At 39.7% G+C, this 22,927-nt stretch overlaps 1 protein-coding gene across 3 annotated transcripts in view; it reads right to left on the bottom strand.

Annotated features, from left to right (window-relative positions):
- Window positions 1-7,118: 7,118 nt before the first annotated feature.
- The window catches only part of LOC148021265 (ribonucleoside-diphosphate reductase subunit beta), a 137,419-nt gene continuing 121,610 nt past the window's right edge, over window positions 7,119-22,927 (bottom strand). Inside the window, exons 13-23 of one of the 3 annotated variants that reach the window (XR_015694698.1) lie at window positions 11,681-11,798; window positions 11,106-11,202; window positions 10,855-11,011; window positions 10,719-10,767; window positions 10,457-10,539; window positions 10,138-10,364; window positions 8,351-8,437; window positions 8,198-8,273; window positions 8,041-8,097; window positions 7,523-7,830; window positions 7,119-7,317 (exon numbers count right to left, since the gene is read on the bottom strand). Coding sequence is in view for 2 of the 3 variants with exons in the window: in XM_087699125.1 (XP_087555251.1) it covers window positions 7,747-7,830; window positions 8,041-8,097; window positions 8,198-8,273; window positions 8,351-8,437; window positions 10,138-10,364; window positions 10,457-10,539; window positions 10,719-10,767; window positions 10,855-11,011; window positions 11,106-11,202; window positions 11,681-11,798 (1,035 nt within the window). In the remaining variant the exon portion in view is untranslated. Of the gene's footprint in view, window positions 7,318-7,362; window positions 7,831-8,040; window positions 8,098-8,197; window positions 8,274-8,350; window positions 8,438-10,137; window positions 10,365-10,456; window positions 10,540-10,718; window positions 10,768-10,854; window positions 11,012-11,105; window positions 11,203-11,680; window positions 11,799-22,927 lie in introns of those variants that run through there. The other 2 variants (XM_087699125.1, XM_087699124.1) reach the window with 2 other exon arrangements.

Below are 22,927 nucleotides of genomic sequence, written 5' to 3'. Positions count from 1 at the left end.
GCTACTCATGTTGGTAGAGGGTGTCCTTCTGAAAGAGATAATATGTAATGATTAAGTACTTTTCGTACTGCTCTTTCATCTTGGCATCCACTACGAACAATAGCACTTCATTGCCCTTGCCATTCACATGTTTCACTTGGCAAGATTCCTCATCTTCCTCTTAATGTGACCAAAACTTAACACTATTGTTTGCTACACTTGTGCTTTGAGTTGAAAAAGTTTTCTATGATATATCCATAGAAGTACTAGTGCTTGGATTTGGAAGAGTTGTCTCTTATGTCATGTTCATCATGGTTTTGGTTGCTAGGCCATGATCAATGCACCAGTGCTCAATGTCATGAGGCTTTTAGTCTCATTTTTACCTTGACTCTAAGAAATTAGGGTCAAGTAGTCTAGATTTTTCATTAGCTCTAAGAAATTAGAGTTAATTATAAAAGGTAGAAAATAAGCATTCTACACATCTTTTTGCACATCGTCTTTTACTCTTGATGATCTACCTTGGACCTCCCACCACTCACAAGGGTGCATACCCATGACTACCTAGCATGAGGGTGAGTATTAATGCATTTTCCATTGTATAGCTCTTTCTTGATTTCAATTTGGCTACCTTGTGCCATGAGCAACATGTTAATATGAGATATTGCTATGGTATGGCATGGCTATGGCTTATTGGTAATTTCTTAGTATTTGTCTTGATTATTAAGTTTAAATTTTAGTTAGAGTTTTTCATTTTAGCTAGTATCAGACCAAGGTCTTTGGCCCATATCTAGTGTCAATTCAATTCGCCATCCCAATCAAATAGGACTGTTTGATTACATTGGTATATTTGTAAAAAAACTAATAGGATTTTCACAACTTACAGTGACATATCTATAAACAACAAATTTTTCACAACTAATCGATGTCAAATTTAGAGCTATTATGGAGATTTGGTAAAAAATGTCAGAAGATTGATATATTTGGTAGCACATCACTATATTTTAGGCATTTTTGAAAACCATTTGTCAAAATGGTGGCTACAAGACTTGGAACAAATAATTTCACACCTACATTTCAGAAGGCATGCTTCTTTCACCTCTTCTTCAAGTTCTTATCAAGATACCATGAGAGAAATCAGCCTCCGCCACTTCTAATCTTTGCTCTATGGTTCAAATGTGTGCTATAGAGTATGCTAGACATTATTCTCGATTGATTGAGCACCATTGTGCCAAAGTTTGGTTTGTGATTCCCATGGAAGCAAGTGTAATTTTTGTGCATTCTTTGATGATGTACAACACATGTTTCTAATAGTTGCCACTTATTGCTAATGATCATCTAAACCAAATGCTCAACAATAATCTCCATCGAAGCAACCATTATTGGCAAGTATTGGGCTTGAATCTTTACCTTCTTAACATCGTTCTTCTCCAAAAACCCTATTGAGACTAGGGAAACAAACTTGTAAAAGTAGGACAATATCATTTAACTCCCATTGAAAACTCCAACATTCATCAACCCCATGGTCAATGTATTCTACTTGAAAATGGCAATCCATTCGACAACATTCATCAACCCCATGGTCAATGTATTCTACTTGAAAATGGCAATCCATTCGACAATATTTGAGCCTTAATCTTCATTTTCTTGACATTCTTTCTCTCTAGACTCCTAAAACATAGCAAGGGCAACCATGAAAGTTACTTTTAAAAGCTCAAAGATTGTTCCAATAAGACTTCATATTTGATTCAAGGGTTACTCTACAACAAGCATTGATTGATATTGCATCAAGATTGCAAATATTGAAGGTTCTTGATTTAAGATTTGTTGCCTAGGATTTAACTTGGGGAAGATATTCAACTCCCGTTCCTATTACTGAGGCATTGTGGAGCATTGAAAAATCAAGATTGAGGAGTCTATGGAGTATCAAGTCTTATCGATCTATTAGTGTGGGCATTCTTGCAATCAAGCATCAATTGATCATGATTTATGAGATACTTCGTATTCATCTCTCTTTGATCCCTCTAATATCTCTTGACAAGCCATTTCGCCTTACTCTTAGAGAGATTTGTTCTCATAGTGTCACCTTTCATGAAGATTGGTTATTAGAACCCATTGACCAACACCTGTGCCTATTTTAGTAAGAATATCTCTAGTTTGGATCTCTATCACTTTGAAATTCATGGGCATTGGATTGCATTTTACTTGACCTTAACAATTAGTATCTTCTTTAGATTGATTGTATGGATTAAAATAGGGTCAATGATCTAGAAAATTAGTGACTTCATTCATAATAAGTACTGAGGTAATCCATATCCTCTCAATCCTAATTGAGTTACTTTCATTCAAAAGTCTTATCTTCATTGCATTTTCCTTTCCAAAGTTGAAAAGACTTATTCAATTCGTTACACTTGTTTTCTTAGCCTAGCATAGACTTGCGATGCATACATTCCCATCCAAGAAAAAGATGAGTATCATGTGAGGTAGTAGGGCAAAAGAGAAGTGACTCTCCCTTACTACCTGGGATTTTAAAGGGGTGCAAAACTTGGATTGGGGATGAACTGTGCACACCCTTCTATGATCCAAAACCCAATTACTTGTAGGCACATTGATTCAAAATAATCGAGGATGATTGTCAAATGAAATTTGAGGATGAAAGACCAAAATAATGTAGTATACTGCTTATTATAATAACAAGAGGACAAACTTGGCATTTGCCATTTTTTGGGCAACAAGACACTATTTTCTAGTTCTAAGAGTATGAAAAGATGGATTTTGAGTGATCCCTCATATTGTCAATTCGGATTGGTATTGAGAGACTTATTTAAGATTTATTGCAAGTTCCTATTATGGGCAACACTTAGACAACATAGATAAGGGCTACTATTTTGATTTGATTCATCCAAGCCACAAATATCCAACTTAGAAAATTACTATATCTACTTTTTCTCCATTTCTTTTTTTTTTAAAAGTCATTCAACTCTTAGTTTAGTGGCATATTCATCAAGATATTGCCTTCTAACATATCTATAGTTCATTATAACTGTAACTTTTCATATATGGCTAGAAACAGGGAGAAAGATTTGGGGAATGTAAACATCAATGAAAGTACAACCACTTAATACAACATTAGCTTTGAATAAATGCATTAGTATTGATAAAGGCTTATCAAAGTTCCAACACTATACCAAACATTCAATAGTATATAGTTGGCACAAGTATCTTCGACTTTCACACCTAAAGTTAAGAACTTGAGTATGGGCTTTCATTCGGAAATGCAAACCATGAGAGTCCAATTTGATCAATTGATTATTGTAGTCAGCATATTGAGTGAGAAATTGACTCCTACTCTAGTACCTAGTTATCCTACTCTAGCCTTAATGGTCCTATTACAGAAAATTAATCAAATTAGCATGTTAGATCTATGTATGAAATTGGAGAACCATGAAGGAAAAGAGAGCTAAATTAGTAAGCAATTCCTAATTGAAGTATAGTATGAAAACAAAGCCACAATTCTGCCCAAGGAATCAAGGTCATCATCAAACTTCTCATTGTTCTCTTAGAGAGGATGAAACACATAGATAAGAACCATTCTAGAAGCAATTTTACCTCCAATCTACTCAAATACTACATGAAGTAGTGAATCATAAATCTGCTTTACATGAAGAACACTCCTACTATGACAAATTTCAATATAATAAGACCCATAAGCAAGAAAGAAAACATGAAGACAAGCTAGCTTTTGGATAATGATCATCATTCACATGGACATCCTATATTTTTGGGTAACACACTTTTGGCAATGATTCTCGTAGGTCCCATTTATATGGATAGTTTTATAATGATGGATAACCACATTATTATTTATGACTAGGAGTATAATAAAATATCAATATGAAAAAATTTGAAGGGGATAATCCTTTACCAATTAAATTAGAAAAATGGATAAGAAAGTTGAAAATGTACTTTACGCTTCACCCATAAACACATGATGCCAAAATATGCTATGCAATGCGACATCTAGAGAATTATGCACATACGTGGTGGGGATACATGGATAAGATTTGCCTAGAGATTCTCAACTTGGGATACATTTAAGAATGCAATGGCATGAGTTTTTGTATCACCTATGGAAAGGAAAAAACTAAAGCACAAATTGTATGGTCTCCAACAAAGAATATCTTTTGATTCATTTAAAGCATATTGATTTTGTAGCCAAAACCTCATCCAAAAGTGCCCATAGCAAGCATCTATCAAGTGACAAATTGAGAGACATGCGTTCAAAAATTATGATTTAAATGTAGTGAGGAATGGTCTCCCGACAGCAAAGACAAGTATAAGGCAAAGAACACAAAGATTAGTGTGATAATCATGGAAGGTTTCAATGAAGAGTTTCGTAAAGGGAATTTACTTCAAGTAGAGGTTGTTTCTACTTATGATGAGATGAATGATTTTGAAGAGGACACTCGTGATGAGTTCTATGACCCAATGGATGGGTTTCCCTTTAACCCAAGTAGGTTCTATTTGAATGATTCATTGAAGGAGATATGTTCCTTCATGATATACTCAATCTCTCATGATGTATGGATCAATTGCAAGGGAGACAATACATTAAGACTCAAAGAGACTATCAATGGTAAAGTTGATCATATTCTCATTGATGAGAGCAACATGCTTAGCTATCAATAACAAGCCTCTTGATGGGCTGAAGTTAAATCTACAAGAGATGGACTTCTCTTTGAGACTCCATGTGCCTAACGAGGCACTTGCAATAAGGATGTTTGCTTATGCACTCCAATTGCCTTATCATTGTCTTGTATCTTATGGTGAATCTTATAGCTCTTGACATGGATCCCATTGATAAGGTTCTTTGTTTCGATTACCTTAAAAGGCTTGGTAAAATTTCCATGAATCTTAACATATGCAAATGGAGTTCACTTGGAATAGACAAGTCATTCTTGATGAAATTAAGAAAAAATCAATAGAATTAATTAGCCTAATGAAACTAAAGAAAATAGATGTCTTTTATATTTACTCTTTTTTTCAAGGTGGATGAAAATCAACAATCTATTTCTTCAAAAGAGATGCATGCATGTCAATGTAAACTCTTGAAAGAGTATAAAGACATTTTAACTACCTATTTCATTTTCTCCAAAGAGAAATGAACTATCCAATAGACTCAGGACCCAACGTGAAACCCATTAACAAGCCATCTTATAAATTGTCGAAGTATGGAGGTGTGTGGAAAAATATCAAAGAGTTGCAAGAAATGAGGTTTATTCAACCGAGCCAATTTCCTTTTGCTTCTCCTATGCTACTTGTACAAAAGGATGGATGCTTTGTATATGTATTCATCACAGAGTGCAAAACAAGAGCACCATAAAGAATAGATAGCATATCCCATACATTGAGGGTCTCTTGGATGCGTTAAAGGATGGCGAAGTGTATATAAACTCCTAAACAAGAGCACCATTAAAAATGCATATCCTAATGCATATCCTAACCTACACTTGAGAATCTCTTTGATCTATTAAGGGATGGAAAAGTGTATCTACTATCAAGTTATAATCGAATAAGAATGAGAGGAGGAGTGCAAAACAACGTTTAGGATTAAAAGAGGACTCGTTTCTTGGTTATACCTTTTGGGTTGTATCAACTTCCTTTCAAGCTTTGATGAACAAAATATTACAACCTTTCTTATTTAAAACAATCATTGTGTTCACTCATGACATACTTACCCAGGACAAGAATAAGGAAGACCGTATATAGCATGTGAGAGAAGTATTTGACACATTGTGGAAGCATAAGCTTTTTGCAAAAGAGAGCTAGTATACTTTAATCACAAATGGAGTAGAATATTTAGGTCCACATAGTTGGAGAGAAATAGATCATCGTAGATCAAAAGAAGATACAATACATCACAAATTGACATATTTTTACCAAATCTACTTCATCAAGTATGATGCCCATGTAATTGCTCCACCACTGATTGATTGAAGTGCAAGGCTTTCTTTTGGGATGCTATAACAACAATGTTTTAATTGGCTGAAATCACTTCTTATTTGAGCATCTATTTTGGTGTGTGCGAACTTTAAGGAGTTTGCTATACAAGTCAATGCTCATATCAATGTAAAAATTACGTGAAGGTAACAAGAAAAAATTTCCAAAGTGACATCATGGAATCCTATAGTTCAAAGAAAGTCTATTTGATACTTCAAACCACCTTAAGCAACATGTAGGTGAATGAATATTCTTCTCGATTGGTTGCTCATCTTGGCCTATTCAAGACTTTTAACAAAATTCCCAATAGTTTTTATTTGAGAGGGCTTCAAAAGGATGTAGAAGACTCTATTTCCCAATGCCTACCTTGCAAACAAAAAAACGATTCTTATGTTTTACCCAATGCTCTACTTCAACCCTTACCTATTCCTCGTGGCAAGTGGACTAATATAACTACAGTTGTGGATTTTACTAATTAGCAACCTTGGCCTCTTCCTCCTTAAGACAAGGGCTTTGTAACACACAAAAACTCCAGCATCGAGGCTCATTCCAAAGGTAGCTAACAAATTTCTTCACAAGGGAGACTCCAAAGGCCACACACTAACATAATCACAATAACACATATACAAGGAATATTGATTGATTGATCCATCTAGCTATGTGGATCCAAACATCCTAGAACTTGACATAAACGTCGATAACACATCCACTAGACGAGTATAGGAGATTATTAATCTTGTTAGAGCTAGGCCCTCTCTATCCCCAAGAGATTGTATCAAATAGAGCTCTCTTTATCAACCAAAGTTCTATTTTTGACTTAAAAGCTTTTAGCTTTCTTCTATTGCTCATTTACAAGTACATTTGTTCTTTTTTAGACGGTTGATATAGTTGAATGTAGCTCATGGTCTCATTGGTCATTTTGACCCCTCTCTCTCAAGTAGCTACCCCAGTGGTAAGTCACTTATTTTATTAGCCCAATAACCCGAGTTCGAATCTCCCTTTTTCCTACACCTCTCTCTCTCTCTCTTACACACACACACACACACACACACACATATACATATTCATATCTCAGATGGTGCTTTGAAAGACTTTGATGGAAAAGTAACAGAAAATATAAGGACCCACAAGGTAGGTAATGCTCCATTGCACCCATGTGTGCCCTTGTTTGCTTTAAAGCATTTCGATCGAGCAATAATACTCATAAATTTCCCCTTTTCCAAGGAGTTGAACTGCATGCTATAAATCCAAATGAGAACTAGAATAATAGTATCCAAAAAGGCCTGTGTCAAGCTAAAATTTCAGCTCTCACCCGACCAATCTGAACAACTCTGTTAGATCCTGAACAGGAACGATCAAACAGTTATAGAAAGACTAATGCATTCAATCTTCAACAAAACCATAACTTTCCTCCAGAGCTCACATTGACAGCCAACATGTTTTCACATTCACATGAAATACAGAAAATTTTAGATTGATATCATAAACATCTTGCGAGAAAATTTGTAAATTATAAGATACATGACATTACTGAAACGACACATACATATCATCAAAAACTATGCTCCCAAGATATGGTCTCATTGGCCCGTAATGTCCAGGTGGCGATACCCTGTTCCTGCTGTGCTTTTGTCATAAAGCATCCAAACTCCATCCCAGAGCTCTTCAAAACAGAACTGGAAATAATTCTGCTGTTAGCTGGCAGGACTGCAATGATTCTGCTTTATCTTGACCAGGAAAAGTGGAAAGTGCCGCACTAAACACAGACCCTTAATCATTGGTTGCTTCCTCCAACAGTGGATGTGTCAGGCGCCACCCACATGAGGATTTATCTCGTGTATTATGATAGAGTACCTGCTTAGCCAGTATAAAATGTAGAGACATGTAAGTAACAACCACCAACTCCACAGAGTTTAAATCACATTTGCAGAAGAAACATGTGTTAGGCAGTGACGTCCTTCATAGTACCCCGAATAATGCAGTCAGTGCAAAATAATCAAGGAAATTTTATTTTTTTTTAAACTGCCGGAGTAAGAAAATCTCCATTTAGAACATTGTACACACCACTTTCTGGTCATCACCACCACTGCAAATGTATTTATCATTGGGTGAAACAGCAACCTGGAAAAGAAACAAATATAAATAGGCTACTACTGTCTTGCAGAACCCTACATAAATGATAGAGATCACCTCACACTGATAGAAAGTTTGCAGCACTTACAGTGTTGATGCACCGAGAATGACTTGTCATATGTTGTATGCATGTGTCCCCAAGTGTCATGTCCCACATTGCAACACTGAAAACAGGGACAGAATCTTTAACAAGACTTACCACAGCAAAGAAAAAAGAAAATTCTTGTGGAATAAACACTACCTTCCATTTCCACTGACAGTGACCAGTACAGGCTCATTATGAAACCATCGTGCATCATTCACACCCTGATCTCCTTCATCCACAAACCTGTATAAAACAACTTGACAGCATCCACATTACATCACTGTATGCAACCTTTTTATTTAGTAAATGTGCCAACCCTTTGATTTTGGTGGTAGCCTACACCAACCTATAGAATACCAATCAGGACAGTAAATGCTCTCAATTTGCAAGTACGCAAACAGGTTGATAGATAACAGAGGGATCCAAATTCACATCTCAGGCTTTGATGAGCTCAAGGATGTACAATTTTGCATATCATACAGTTGTATATCTAGACAGATGAGGAGAAATCCAAGGCGTTTGTAGCAGTAATGAAGTTGTTTTGCCAAGCCCTAGGTTCCATCGATAAATGACACAAGTCTCATAGAGTTTGGATCCATTACACAGCATTTGCATTGCAGAACCCATGCAAACTTCGGTAAGCTCCATGAGAACCTCAGTGAGGTATTAACTGATATCACAGGAAAGCAGCAGTGGTAACCCTTCTCTGTGAGAATTGGACAGGGGCTCTGTTATTGGAGTGCAGCTAAACCTTGGCAGGGAGACTGGTTGTGGCCAGCCAAGTTCAACATACAACTCTGTGGCATATTACCTCTTGCTGGGCTTTTCCCAGATTTTGTAGAGGTTGGACGAAATGACTAATTAGGAATTTCATCTGCTAATGGGGAGAAGGGGCTTTGGCAAAGGCTAAGGTTGCCTGAGACACTAGCATGCTTGAACTACAAAGCCAAATACCATCTGATCTTCTTATCGAACTAAGACAGTCAAGAACTTGGCACATGGTCTCTACTTCCAATAGCAAGGTCCAAGCCTTTGCCAGTAACATTGCACATAAGGTTAGGGATCTTTTGGATGGCACAAAAGATATATCATGGGGTAGGTGCCAGTCTATTTTGATTGGGTTCAGCAAGTACAGGTGGTCAGTAAAGTATGCTTTAATCACATCAAGATCCAGAGGCTGAGCTTTTATTTGATTACAGAGTGACAATCAATTATAGAGTAATGCATTAGAGCTCATTCCCATCCTTGGTAGATTCACATGATTGACTCTGAAAATTCAAGAAACTTATCTTCACCAAATTTAGGGCGAACAAAAAGGGCCTTGATTCACTCAACTCTTATCGTCATTGCCCGCAGTTATAGAGGCTCTGATCACTTATATTTGCCAAATTGAGCAAATCTCTTATCTTTCAAAAGGAGAATATGTGAGTTTTGGTCCATCACTCAAAAAATTGGCTCAATCATGAAGGAGAAGAAAAGCCAAATTTTGACCTTAAGTTTAAGCAAAAAGAAAAAATCAGCTATAAGTCAAACAACCACACACAATGCACACATTCTGCTGGCATGAATGTTGGGGATGGTGACTTACATACAAATGTTCATACACACACATGGGTGTAACTAGACCCATGTTACCAACCCAGTCAACCTATCTGTGTGACAACTCATGCAAAAGGTTCATTCATCATGACATATCCAATGCTTGTAAACCAAAAACTAAATATTTTAATAGTCATCCACCCCAATCACGTATGTGACCACAAGAACACCTGAACATACATGCCAGAAGTGCGGGACGCATTGCAACAACCCATCAATCCACCCCCAATCACATCTGTGAACACAAGAACATCTGAACATACATGCCAGAAGCACAGAATGCATTGCAACAATCCATCAAACATCTCTGACAAAGAAAAAGGAACAAAAGCCCGACAGCTTACCCGGGCATCTGTCCTGCATTCTCTGAGGTTGGCATAGGCGCACCATGACTCAAGCAATGGAGAGATCGTGCCTTACGAGACATGTTGTCAGTCAATCGAAGCGGGTTATCTGTAGGTCTTGGACCAGGATCCATTGGCATAATGCGCATGTCCCATACAAACGTCCTATTTGCAGTGCTGGAAGCTTGAAGATATCTTCCACAGGAGCTAAAGGATACTGAGGTGACCTACAACGGCATGGACTTTAATATTAATGTTATTCCAAAAGATCCACAGCTTTATATCTTCAAAACACTATGTCAATAATGCACAATCTGACCTCATTGCCTGACCCCAAAGGCAATCTCACAATACCAGCACATGTCCTCACATCAGAAAGTGCGACAGACCCATCACCAGCACCTTAAAATATATCAGAATGAAGAACTAATATTATAGCTGGTTCATAAACATGATTTGAATTTGTCTAACTTAATGAAGAGCAATCCCTTTGATTTGCCACGTTTGAATTGCAGAAAGGCCAAGATGTTGAATTCAAAACAGAAATTTTAGTTAATGAATCAACTCAAGCAGTATAGTACCTGATGCAATAATTTGTCCCATAGGATCAACATTTAGCGAGGTTATGTACTACATATCGTACAGAACAAAGATCATTTTAGATTAATATTTTCTAATCAAGAAATTTGTCCCAGAAAAATCTAGGTACACACATACAGATTCATTTGCTGGAAACGACGTCACATTTTGAGGGGCTTGGACATCCCATATCTGCACAATTGCAGGACCCCCCGAAGAATCACTTCCACAAATGAGAATGTTTTGGTTGCAAAACTCTAGGGCATCCATGCAAGGAAGACTTGCAAGATGATTTCTGCAGCACATGAAGAAGACCACTAATTATATCACAAATATGAACGGCCACTTGGTAAGTATTTCATACTTTAAATTTTTCTTAGATTGACTACCTGAGTTCTCCATTGAGATCACAAACAAGCTCTCCCCTATTTATGTTCCATAGCAATACTTGGCTATCTCCTTGACCACCACTAGTGGCCACTAGATCTGCACCACAAGTTCAAAGGTCAAAGCAAGCACAATGGCCAACCTACTGAAATGAGGAAAAGTTTGAACTATTGACACAGTTAAGGGAGTATTCTACTGATCCAGAATGGTAATGAAAAGCAGTATAATCTTCAACATAATGATATGAATAGCTACACTGCTCTATGACGTAAGGCATAAAATCATACACAGCTACCTTCAAAATGCAACAAATACATACTCACTCACAACTGTCTGATCTAAAAATCATGAAAATCCATGCTTAAGAATTCTTGTGCTTCAGGACCATGTCAATACAGAAAACCACTACCAGTTGGGACAATCAAAGGGCTGCCTGTGTTGAGAGAAGGCCAGTGTGCTGAAAAAGCCGCACATATTTCATTGGCCAAATCCTTTTTGGATATCTCTTTTATTTTGTGTGTGATTTATTTACCCCCCGCCCCCCAGGGTGGGTGGTATAGAGAGAGAGAGCACTCACAAGGAAGATCCTGATTGACAGCCATTGCATTGATTTTCTTTTTGTGTCCGCTTGCATTCTCATCCAAAGGCCCTGGCCCCAATGTGTGCAAGCATGTGCCTGTAGTCGAATCCCAGATCTATTTCAACATCACCTCCACACAAAAGATAATTTCAGCAACCATCAGAAATATCTCAACACTGATTTTCAACTAGACATCTGAAACAAACATTTCATAGTAAATCAAAAGTACCAATTTCTTTTGACATGCCATGTCATTCCTTTCAGGAGAAGGCAACTATCCCAAAAGAATAATGCAAGTCATTTAACAGCTCACTCTGGTCCAGTCTGATCAGTTACCAAACAAGTTACTAAACCAAGTATCCTCATTCATCTTGAATTATGTGGACCACTTGGTAAATTGACCTGAAGACAGCATGATGCAAGTGATGGTCTTCTAATTGAGCAAATTTGTCTTCTATCTTCGATTTCATTTATTCCAGGAGGTATATCTAGTTCATGTGAGCAAATATATCATCTGGATTCTGAGCTATGACTGCCTTTGCACATTGCCAGCTAAATTCATAAGGTTGTGCAGCAACATGAGGGCAAGCTTAGATCTAAGATGGTGAAAGAGTGATGAATTACACATTCACTACTAAGCAGTTAAAGCTGACCTCATATCAAAGATCCAACATACTTTCATACAAAGTTGCTTAGCCAAGTTATCCAACTTATTAAATTAATTTACATAATATTAACTTTAAAATTTAACTAAAATTTTATTTTAGTGCCCAAAACATTAATTCCACATGCCAATAATTGAATTGGCTAGGCCAATTTGTCTCTCAAGTATCTTGGGCAGTTATTAGCCCTTAGACCCGCATTATTTAATTAATTGATGCCTAGTCTCTAATGTCACCCTACTAACATTAATGGCCGAAAAATTGGTCTAGGCCAAAATCTAACATCGGATACCACCTAGTACTTGTCAAACCTAACTTGTTACAAATTTTGCCTCTAGCACCAACTGACATCTCAAGGTCTTGGGTCCCACATTGTGAAATAATTGACCTACACCTCACATGTGCGAGTCACATTTGCACATTTGATTAACTATTCATCAAATGCTAAGCAAAGCATCAAAATTCCACATCCTTGTGATAGCAAACTAGCATACATTTGATATTTCAACACATCCAAGCAAGAGAACTTGGGAACAGCTTTGAGGTCAAATTTGTTGCATCAGTCCTAGGGGCATGGAGATCAATATCTACAAGACTTCACCATATTAACCCAATCACTGCTAAAGAGAAGCTAAGGCAACAATCTTCTCTTCAACAACTACTCAAGACAATGAGAGGCCACACCATTGAAGAGAGGACCCTTTTGTCTAGGGGAGATTCTCCTCGTAAGGTAGCTTCTATAGGGGAGTGATTTGCTTTTCTTGAGTCGTCAATTATAGAGAGATAGAATTTATGGTGTCAAGGGGGCTAGAGCCATAATGAAAAGCATCAAGAAAGTGGTATCTCTAGAACGCAAGACTAATATCGAGACTTTCTAGATATCGATTGGGCTCTTCACCATAGGAGAGATCCTCCTTGCAATGGTAGCTACCATTAGAGAAAATGTATTTACCTTTTTAGTAGAGATGGATGAAAGACTTAGATAACAGGATTTGGATCCCATAGGATGCTCTCCAACAACAGATTAAAGTTCTGACACAACTTGGTACTTAGATCTAGACCCTCACTCTCATATCACAAATAGATGGAAATATTGGGCACATATAAGGAGGCCGTTGCAAATACTTCAATGGGACCTTGGAGAGTGGGTATGGAGAGACCAATTTACAGAGATGCCATAGGATGTGCCCTTCTTTGGGTATACGACTAGGTTGGGAAGGAGGATATAGATGATCAAGATTAGACTAATGGTAGCTACAACTTAGAATTAGACTTCCCATGGTATATAACAACCTTTTTTGGTAGAGCTTTGGAGAACACTAGGGCATAGCTTAAGACAAAGAAAGATCTTACTCTTTTTTTGGTTACTAGCACACAGGAGTCTAGCAATTGACACATCGCTCTCCCCTACGCTACCTCTAGGGAGTATGAGGAGACACAAAGGCATTGCATATGGGATTGCCTAAGGGCTTACGAAGTTTGGAAAACAATCTTTAGGATGCTCTTTCATGGAATTGCAGACTCGATTGCTAGGTTAGGGACGACTGCTTGGGTCGCAAACAAAGGCCCATCTTGTGGACATGAGGATACACAAGGTGGTCATTATCTTCTTTGAGGTCCGCTTGTGAGTAGGATTATCATGCCAAATTTGTCATAGACTACGCGGACTCAGGGAAATTGTCATAGATGGGAGCTCATAGCGAGCATTATAGCTTGGTACATATGGACAACCAGATGTAATCAAGTTGTTGATTTTTTTTGAAATATCTACTGCACAAACTATCTCTAGGATCTGGATAAATATTATGCATACTCTTCATCGAAGATGGGAGAGAATAATGGAGCCTGACGGAGCTCAGAGTGAACGCGACGGATAACACACACACAGAGTAGAGAGCAGTAGAAAGGAGAGTGAGCACAACACAATGGTTGTTCGGTACAAAAGACTAGTGTACCTCTTTATGTTTTAGATAGATATATATATATGAAAGTACAAATGTGCTAAGGGTGTGTTCACACCCGTGCACATGGTCCTTGATGTGCACAAATTCCAGTGAAATTGAAAAAAATTCACTAAAATGTGAAAAGGCCCAAAATTCCCGGGCAAATGTGCACCAATTTTGCAATTTCTGAGTCAGATTGTCCAATTCTACATTAAAGTCTCCAAATCTGGGAAACCCCCAATTTTCTTGGGCAAAATTTCACTTTGTGCCTTTGCGTATGAGCACCTAGTAAAGTAATTGCAGAAATTTAAAGGAAAAAAAAAATTCAGTAGGAAAAGATGGCGTGATGAATCTATCCTGGCATAGCCCCGTCAAACGTGATGCCTAGCCCACAACCTTTAGCCGGACTGCCTGCTACCTGTTGGGGTACCTGTCGTCGCGTGTCGCAATCCGACCCATCCAATTGCACCCTGTCTCATCCAATCGCAGCCCATCAAATCCAATCCGCGGTGTCTCTACAGTATGTTCCGTCAACGCTATTCATCTGCGCTGAACCTGTTGACCTTGTTGCATGGGCCTGGTCACGTCACAAACGCTGAGCCTGCTCATGTGTGCACTGACTAGTCGTGTGTGCAGGTCCCGTTTGGCCTACGTCAACCATAGCCTGTCGACTACCTCTCCTGCACACGAGCCGATTTGTCTTTCACACTTGCCTAACTGCATACGCCCTAACTGACCTGCAACCTGCTGCACGCCCTGACTAGCACTTGTCACCTTAGGCACATCACCTCACGCCAGTTACCTCACGCCCGTCACCCACTCCGATACCAGTTTGATGGAGCCTGACATAGCTAAGAGTCAACGCGACTGATAATACACACAGAGAGTAGAGAGCAGTAGAAAGGAGAGTGAGCACGACACAATGGCTGTTCGGTACAAAAGACTAGTGTATCTCTTTAGGTTTTAGATATATATATATATATATATGAAAGTACAAATGTGCTAAGGGTGTGTTCACACCCGTGCACATATAAAAGGCACAATGGCCCTTTATTCCCAACAGTAACATGAGACGGGTTTTGGGGACAGATGGAGACGGGGACATGGGTAGGAATCTATTACCATGAGAGGGGACTCTAACATGGGGACGGGATTGGGACAGTCTAGGGACGTGAAGCTAGCAAATGGTCATTACTTGTTACTATGAGGAGGAGAGAGACCATTACTTGTTACTATGGGGACAGGATTGGGACGGTATAGGGACGAGAAACTAGCAAATGGCCACGAACCGCAAAGTCCTCTTGAAAGGGTGTGAGGGCAGTGGAAGGGGCTAGTGAGAGAGAGGAAGTGGTGGTGGTGACCGAAGAAGGTGGTAAAGAATGACTAAAGAGAGTATGGTCAATAAAGAATGAATGAAGTGACTGCCTATTTATAGGTATAAGCTGTCTAGGGTGGCGCACCACTATGTGGGCGCCCACTGAAAAAGTGACAATGTGAACACCATCCCTTTTTGGGATTATCAACACCAAACCCTAAAATGAAGTGTGTGAACTGAAGAAGTGGTTTCTCAACAAGAAGGAGAGGGACATGGAGAAGGAGAGTCCCCTTATACAAACCTATCGAGTGAGATTGTTCAATACTCCAATTGAGAGAAGATTCTTCTTATCGAAATTTTTAACGCAAGGACCTTGAGCAAACAATGCAACACATATGATTTTGAGGATTCAAAGAGACTATAGGTGATGGATGTAGAGTGGATACCTCCCACAGCCACATGCTATATATTGCCCTATTCTACTTTCCCCCACATGGATTGCGATATGCTATCACACAACTGCAACAACATGAGGGAGAGGAAGATGGAGAAGGAGAGTCCCCTTTTATAGACCTATCGAGTCATATTGTACACTACTCCAATCTAGGGAAAATTCTCCTAATCAGATATTTTAACACAAGGACACTTAGCAGACAATGTGACGCATAATTTTGATTCAAGGAGGCTACAAGTGACGAATGTAGAGGAGGCAGGCACATACAAAATATCCACTGATATTGGAGGAGAGTACTCGCTATGGCCAACACCTACTAGAGCTAGGGTCCGCGCACCATCTTGTTATTTACAACGGGATGAAGAAATGGTATGGATCCAGAGCACTAACTTGCTTCCAGCCCACAGGCTCTAGTGCAATAAACTATTTGCAAAGTTCCATCAAGACAATGGAACTAATCAGATCCTTCATCATCTCCCCTACCCAATTGCAGTAGATCATACCTACTTGTCCCTCACCATATCCTCCTCCCCACACCCAAAGATACCAATCACTGCCCATACTCAGTCCACCACTTTCTATTTTAAGCATCAGCTACCTGACGTATATAGCCATCACATATATGATGGGCTCACACAGTTTGAGCAATTTCTACCCCGGCATCAGCCTCCCTTCTTACCTCCATTCTCCACTCCATTGCCCTCTAGAGATTCCCACACTCCACACACACTAGCAAACCCACCCGACATGGGACCATGCCTCGAAACAAGTTATACTACAATGAGTGCAATCAGCTATATAGACACCTCTGAATCCAGAGAAGACTAGGGTCTATCACAAAGAGAGAGGCCCTGCATGAAAGATGCAGATCTTGACTCATTGTAAACAACAACCATACAAGGAGGCAGAGTATTGGGATTTGTACCATTTGTTCATGAGCAAAGATGTAGCCATAGCATGGCACAAATTCCAAGAGCCATGTCATCCAACACCCATTAGTGACCCAAAGAGATACCACTCCTATGCAAAGGGACACTTTGATGTACCACACCAACCATCGATTCCTCACCTACCGATGCCTCACCCTACCACATTCACCTTCTTCACACATGATAAGGTGAGGAAAGCGATACTACTATCATTCAACACCTACAACATGGACGATTGACGGATCACACAAATATACAGAGTGAGCACTTCATTTATGCAACTAACATATTCCCTCCTCTTCTTGATTTTATGTTCAATAGGGCCCTAGCGGAAGGCTTCCCAAATGAGTGGACCATGTACCATCGTGCCCATCCATAAGTCTAGGGACCCGCTAGATCCCAGTAACTATAGAACCATCATGGTGGGCCACACATTAACAAAGATATATGGAGCTCTGATAGACGCAAAGCTCAATGCATATGAAGAGAGAGGCAAATTGAGAGCAATAGGACAGGCTGGCTTCCAACAAGGATTCTCTACACTTGACCACATCTTCAGCTTGAGGAGCATGATTAAGAATGCAAAAATGAGGAAAAAGAGACTATATTGCTGCTTTGAGGATTTTTGTCAAGCCTTTCATACTATTCCACGAGATATACTACTACAGAGGCTACAAATATTCGAATTCCATTGGACATGATTTGGGGTATCTATGCACTATATGAGAGAGTGGTGGGTCAAGTGAGATGCCCAAGAGGGACTTTCAGACAGGATCTCTAGCACCATTGGAGTGAAGCAAGGATGTCCGTTGTCACCTACACTCTTCGCTCTCTACATCGATGAGATAGAAGATCACATCACACGAGAGGGCAACGATGGGGTGGAGTAGGCAACTACATTGGTCTCTATTATGCTTTATGCTAACAATATTGTTTTGATCTCTGAATAATAGGAGGGTCTACACCAACATCTCCATGTCCTTCATGACTTTTATATATAGCGTGGATTGATCATCAATCTTGAGAAAACCAAGATTCTGATCTTCCACACATCAGTTGCAGTGAGAAGGAGATCATTCTTCAATCTAGGAGCTAGAAAGGTGGAGGTTGCCGATTCATATGTCTAGATAGGGGTCACTTTCACTACACCCGCTGTGAGATTCACCATGGCGTACACAGCTAGAGACTGACTCTCACAAGGATTCACAGCATTTGCCATGATCGGGAGTGTACGCCACCAAGCACACTTCCAAGAGCCTCGCACACAAAGGTGGCTATTTGACACACTAGCCACACCAACCATGATGTATGGTGTATCTATTTGGATCCCTGGCTTGGCTACATACCTATGGATACAAATTGAGAGACCACAGATAATCATGATGTCATGGATGATCCACAATAAATCATCAGTACCACATGAGATTATTAGAGCCAAGTTTGCTAACGCCCTCCTGATGATGCAGGGCCTTTTTAAGACCATCATCTTCACACACAAAGTACGTGACATGCACCAAAATAGACTACCTAGGAGAGCCTTCAAGGCTTCTAGGCAGCTAGCTAAGGCACGACAAGAGACTTCATGATATGCACACATAGAGCAATGGCTTACAGGATAAGGGATCAACATGAACCATCTCCCCCTTTTTAGTATGATCTTGACCTCCCCTTCACACACCTCTCCCACACAGAGAGGAACTTGGTCATGCCACAGAACCTTTGTCAGTTGTACATACGATACATATGGATTTCACCTAGTCAATCTCTTCCCCTAAAGATGTTGTATTACATAGACCACTTTATGAAAACTACAGCCAATGGCTTCATTGATAGACCCAAAAACCTCAATCTATACATGCCACATGAGAGGCAAGTAGCCATTGACCAAATCAAGGTATCCTCTCACCAACTGGAGGAGACCGGGAGGCCAGTCCACATTTCCTAAGTTGAGCAGATTTGCAAGCTATGTCAAAAGAAAGTGAGCCAAGAGAACATTATCTACAAGTGCAGAGACTTTAGTGCAGTCCGAGCTCGGTACCCCTTGCTATTTGGAGGAGATACTTCCCTGAGGATAGTCATGGAGTCCCCACACCAACGCCTCCTAGGCCAGTTCCTAGTCAGGATTCAAAGGCTCCGCACATCACTACTAAGGTTGGCACTACACACAAAGAGGGATGTTACTCAGAACTCACCGATTTCTTCCAAACAATGACCACACAAACGCCCATAAAGAGAGAGGTGATAGTCAAGAGAGCCAAGGAGATCATAGCAACACGCCGCCCATAGATACACAGGTACTAGACATAGATGCTAAATCACATAGAGATGAGGGAGATCCACCAGCAACATGAGCAACAACTGACAAAGTTGAGGGCCCAATCCAGATGCTACCCTCTTACTATTTCATCTGGCATGTATGATACTCTACCCACCGATGTTGACAGGGTGTTGTGAAGTCCGTTCCTAAGCTGAGAGTGAAGGTGCAGAGTTGAGAGCAACAGAGTGAGAGAGTGAGAGAGTGAGCATGGCACTTGATGTTTGGTACAAAAGACTAGTATACCACTTTTAGGTTTTATATATATATATATATATATATAAAATAAAGTACAACAAGTGAAGGGTGCATTTCCACCCACATACTCGAACTCGGTGATAAAAAGCACAGTGAGCCTTTATTCCCAACAACCTCCCACCTAAAGGTAACGTGCCTGAAGATAGAGGAAAGAATCAGCTAAGTCTATGTATGTACAAAGCTGAAAGACATATATACTATCCAACCCCCATCATCTGACGGCAATGAGCAAACCGCTCGGTTGGAAGACCCTTCGTAAGAAGATCTATAAGATTATCATCTGTATGTACCTTCACAAGCTCAATGCCTTTGCTGTCAAGTACATCCCTGATAAAGTGATACTTCACATGTATGTGCTTTGTCTTTGCGTGAAAGACAAGATTCCGTGCTAGCATGACAACACTCTAACTATCACAATGAAGGATAGGAACCTCTATAATCCCAAGCTCTCTCACCAGACGTGAAAGCTATAAAGCCTCTTTGCATGCCTCTCTGGCAACCACATATTTTGCCTCCGTAGTAGACAAAGCAACACACTTTTGCAACCTAGATATCCAAGAGATTGCTCCTCCTGTAAACATGAATACATATCCTCAAGTAGACTTCCTGCAGTCAGGATGGTCAATAGTCTATGACAAACATAAAGCGGTAGTTCCTTCAATTAACACCTGATCTTTTCACACACGCACAAAAACAGAGACCTCACTCCCTCGCTCAACACCAGATTGGCCCCGAAGACCAGCACCCCTCTTGGTATTTCTTTATCAGTTAAAAGATAGAAAGTTACAAAAATGAAATGTTCCAAAATACATAACCTGAGAACCGTTGGTTTTCATCTTTTCTGAGTAAATCCCAACTGCATAAGGATAGTACAGCATGACCAAAACAACATCCCTTTTAGGAAAGCATTTTCTGTAACCATAACTCAATGATTTATGTGCAGAATTACAGTCTGCAGCTCTCTGAATTCACTATTCTTACTGTCCAACATGTCCAGAATAACATCCCTTTTAGGAAAGCATTTTCTATGACCAAAACTCAATGATTCATGTGCAGAATTGCAGTTTGCAGATCTCTAAATTTATTGTTCTGCAATTCTGCAGATCTCTGAATTCACTATTCTTACTATCCAACATGTCCAGAACAACATCCCTTTTAGGAAAGTATTTTCTGTGACCAAAACTCAATGATTCATGTGCAGAATTGCAGTCTACAGATCTCTGAATTCAGTATTTTTACTGTCCAGCATTAAAACAGTCCCATAAACAGCACTAAATCAGAGCTGAAAAACCCTGTCCCTGTGTGGCATGGTCATTACTTCATTTAGTTCCTACATTGGAGAAGCCAACAGCTGCCCCTGGACCTGGACAGTGAGGCTCTTGCCTCAACAGAAGTGCAAAGAAAATAGAGAACTATACCTTCGATGGAATCAGCCCATCATGCAAAGCATTTCCTCTGAGAATAGAGAGAGAGTTGATTAGAGGGAGCAAGCTCTACCTCCGTACTGAGTCAAAGACGAAGAAGTACTCTCCATGGCTGATGAAATTGCAGCAATCTACCCTCAGCTCCTCAAAACTTCACTCTTGGGTCTGCCCCTCATGCCTATTACTTCTTTTTTTTAATGCTCTCTCTCTCTCTCTCTCTCTTTTGGGAATTTGTGCCACATGACATACATGTAACAATTTTTCTGTTTAAACCTTCCAGTCTAAAATTCTCCATGATCGGTGCAAAATTTGACCTCGGCACAAACCAATGAATTAATCCTTATGCAAAAACAAAGATAATGACACGAACAGATTCTAGGGTCCAAAAATAGTAACTCCCTAAATTTTAGGGATGGTGACCCCTGCATTCCTCAAGTTGTTCTGAGTAACTTTTATCATTGCAACCACATCAAAAAGTGTAATGGGGCTCAGTTACGGTGACTTTTATTCCGTGAGCATTCTCACATGTGCATCTTCTATCTAGGCCAGGCTCATTGTCCTACACTATCTCTAGTGGCTAAGCACACAGTCCCAAACCACTAGCATTCTATTCTTCAATGCCTATTCAATCCGGTCCCAAGGCTCAGACAAACCATTAGTCCAATTTGTCCCAACGCCTGTCTCTTCTGGCCATGCAAAGATCTCGGCTTATTCCAAGAGAACTCTAGGGGTAAAAAGCACCAGCAACAAAAGAAAATAAAAATAAAATATTTATATAAGTAAATAAGATAAGCAATTGTAAAAAGTATCACCACTAGTGACACCAACATAGTTTGCATCCGTGAAACCAACAACAAATGACTTCTGCTCACCAAAGCAGATACACAAATCCTTTGCGCCCTTAAGGTATCTCATGGTACCATTCACTGCTTCCCAATGCTTCTTGCCAAGATATACCATGTATCTACTAATCATCCCGCCACAAATGCAATGTCAAGACGTGTAGCAACCATAGCATACATCAAGCTACCAAGAGCTGAAGCATAGGGTATCTTGGTCATTTCAACCTTTCCATCATCTGATGTAGGGTTGTCATCTGCACTAAGTTTCACATATGGAGGCAATGGTACACTAATAGCTTCCCCCCCTCCATATTGAAACACTACAGAACTTTCGTAATATATTCCTACTATGACAGATAAAGAAGACCCTTTGATCTGTCTCTGAGCATATGCATGCCAAGAAAGTGATTTGCCTCACCAAGATCTTTCATATCAAAGCTATTGTGTAGACTCTGCTTCAAGGAGTCCAAGGCATAAACATCCTTGCTTGCAATTAGCATGTCATCCACATACAGAACTAAGAGAAGAAGGATGCCATCTGCTGCCTTCGCGGTATATAAGCAGTGATCAACTTAAGAACAATGAAATCCCTGAGATTGCATGAATGTATCAAATTTGTGATACCATTCTCATAGTACCTACTTCAACCCATACAAACGTTTATCATAGCAACAAAGAAACGTGTTTCTTTGCTTTCAAAACTTACGAAACGTTTCGTAAAGTACAAAACGTTTCTTTACAAAAAACAAAGGTTAGTGTTAGTCTATGGTCAATGGAAAAAAAAAAAGCCAAAAAAAAAAAATCAAAAGAAACGTACCTTTTGTCACTCGTGACTTGTTGCGTGCACAGCTTGTTGCAACTCACACCTCCTGTCTCGCTCGTCTGTCCCGATTTTGCCCCGCCGACCGTCGATAGTTCCACGCCACCTCCTCCACATGTCCGCTTGTGCGCCTGTTCGCCCTATCGACTATCCCCTCCTGCCCCACTGACCATCGACAATTCCAACTCCCACACCAACTCCTCTACTTATTCGCTTTCACCCTGTCAATAGTGCTACGCAAAAGACAGAATTGCAAGGGACCAAAAGAGATCAGCCCCAACTC

Source organism: Lygodium microphyllum, chromosome 18, assembly GCF_053477565.2.
Source record: "Lygodium microphyllum isolate KBCC chromosome 18, Lygodium_microphyllum_v1.1.10, whole genome shotgun sequence".
Lineage (NCBI taxonomy): Eukaryota > Viridiplantae > Streptophyta > Polypodiopsida > Schizaeales > Lygodiaceae > Lygodium > Lygodium microphyllum.
The sequence above is the reverse complement of the archived record's forward strand: the minus strand, read 5'-3'. Positions and strand labels throughout refer to the sequence as shown.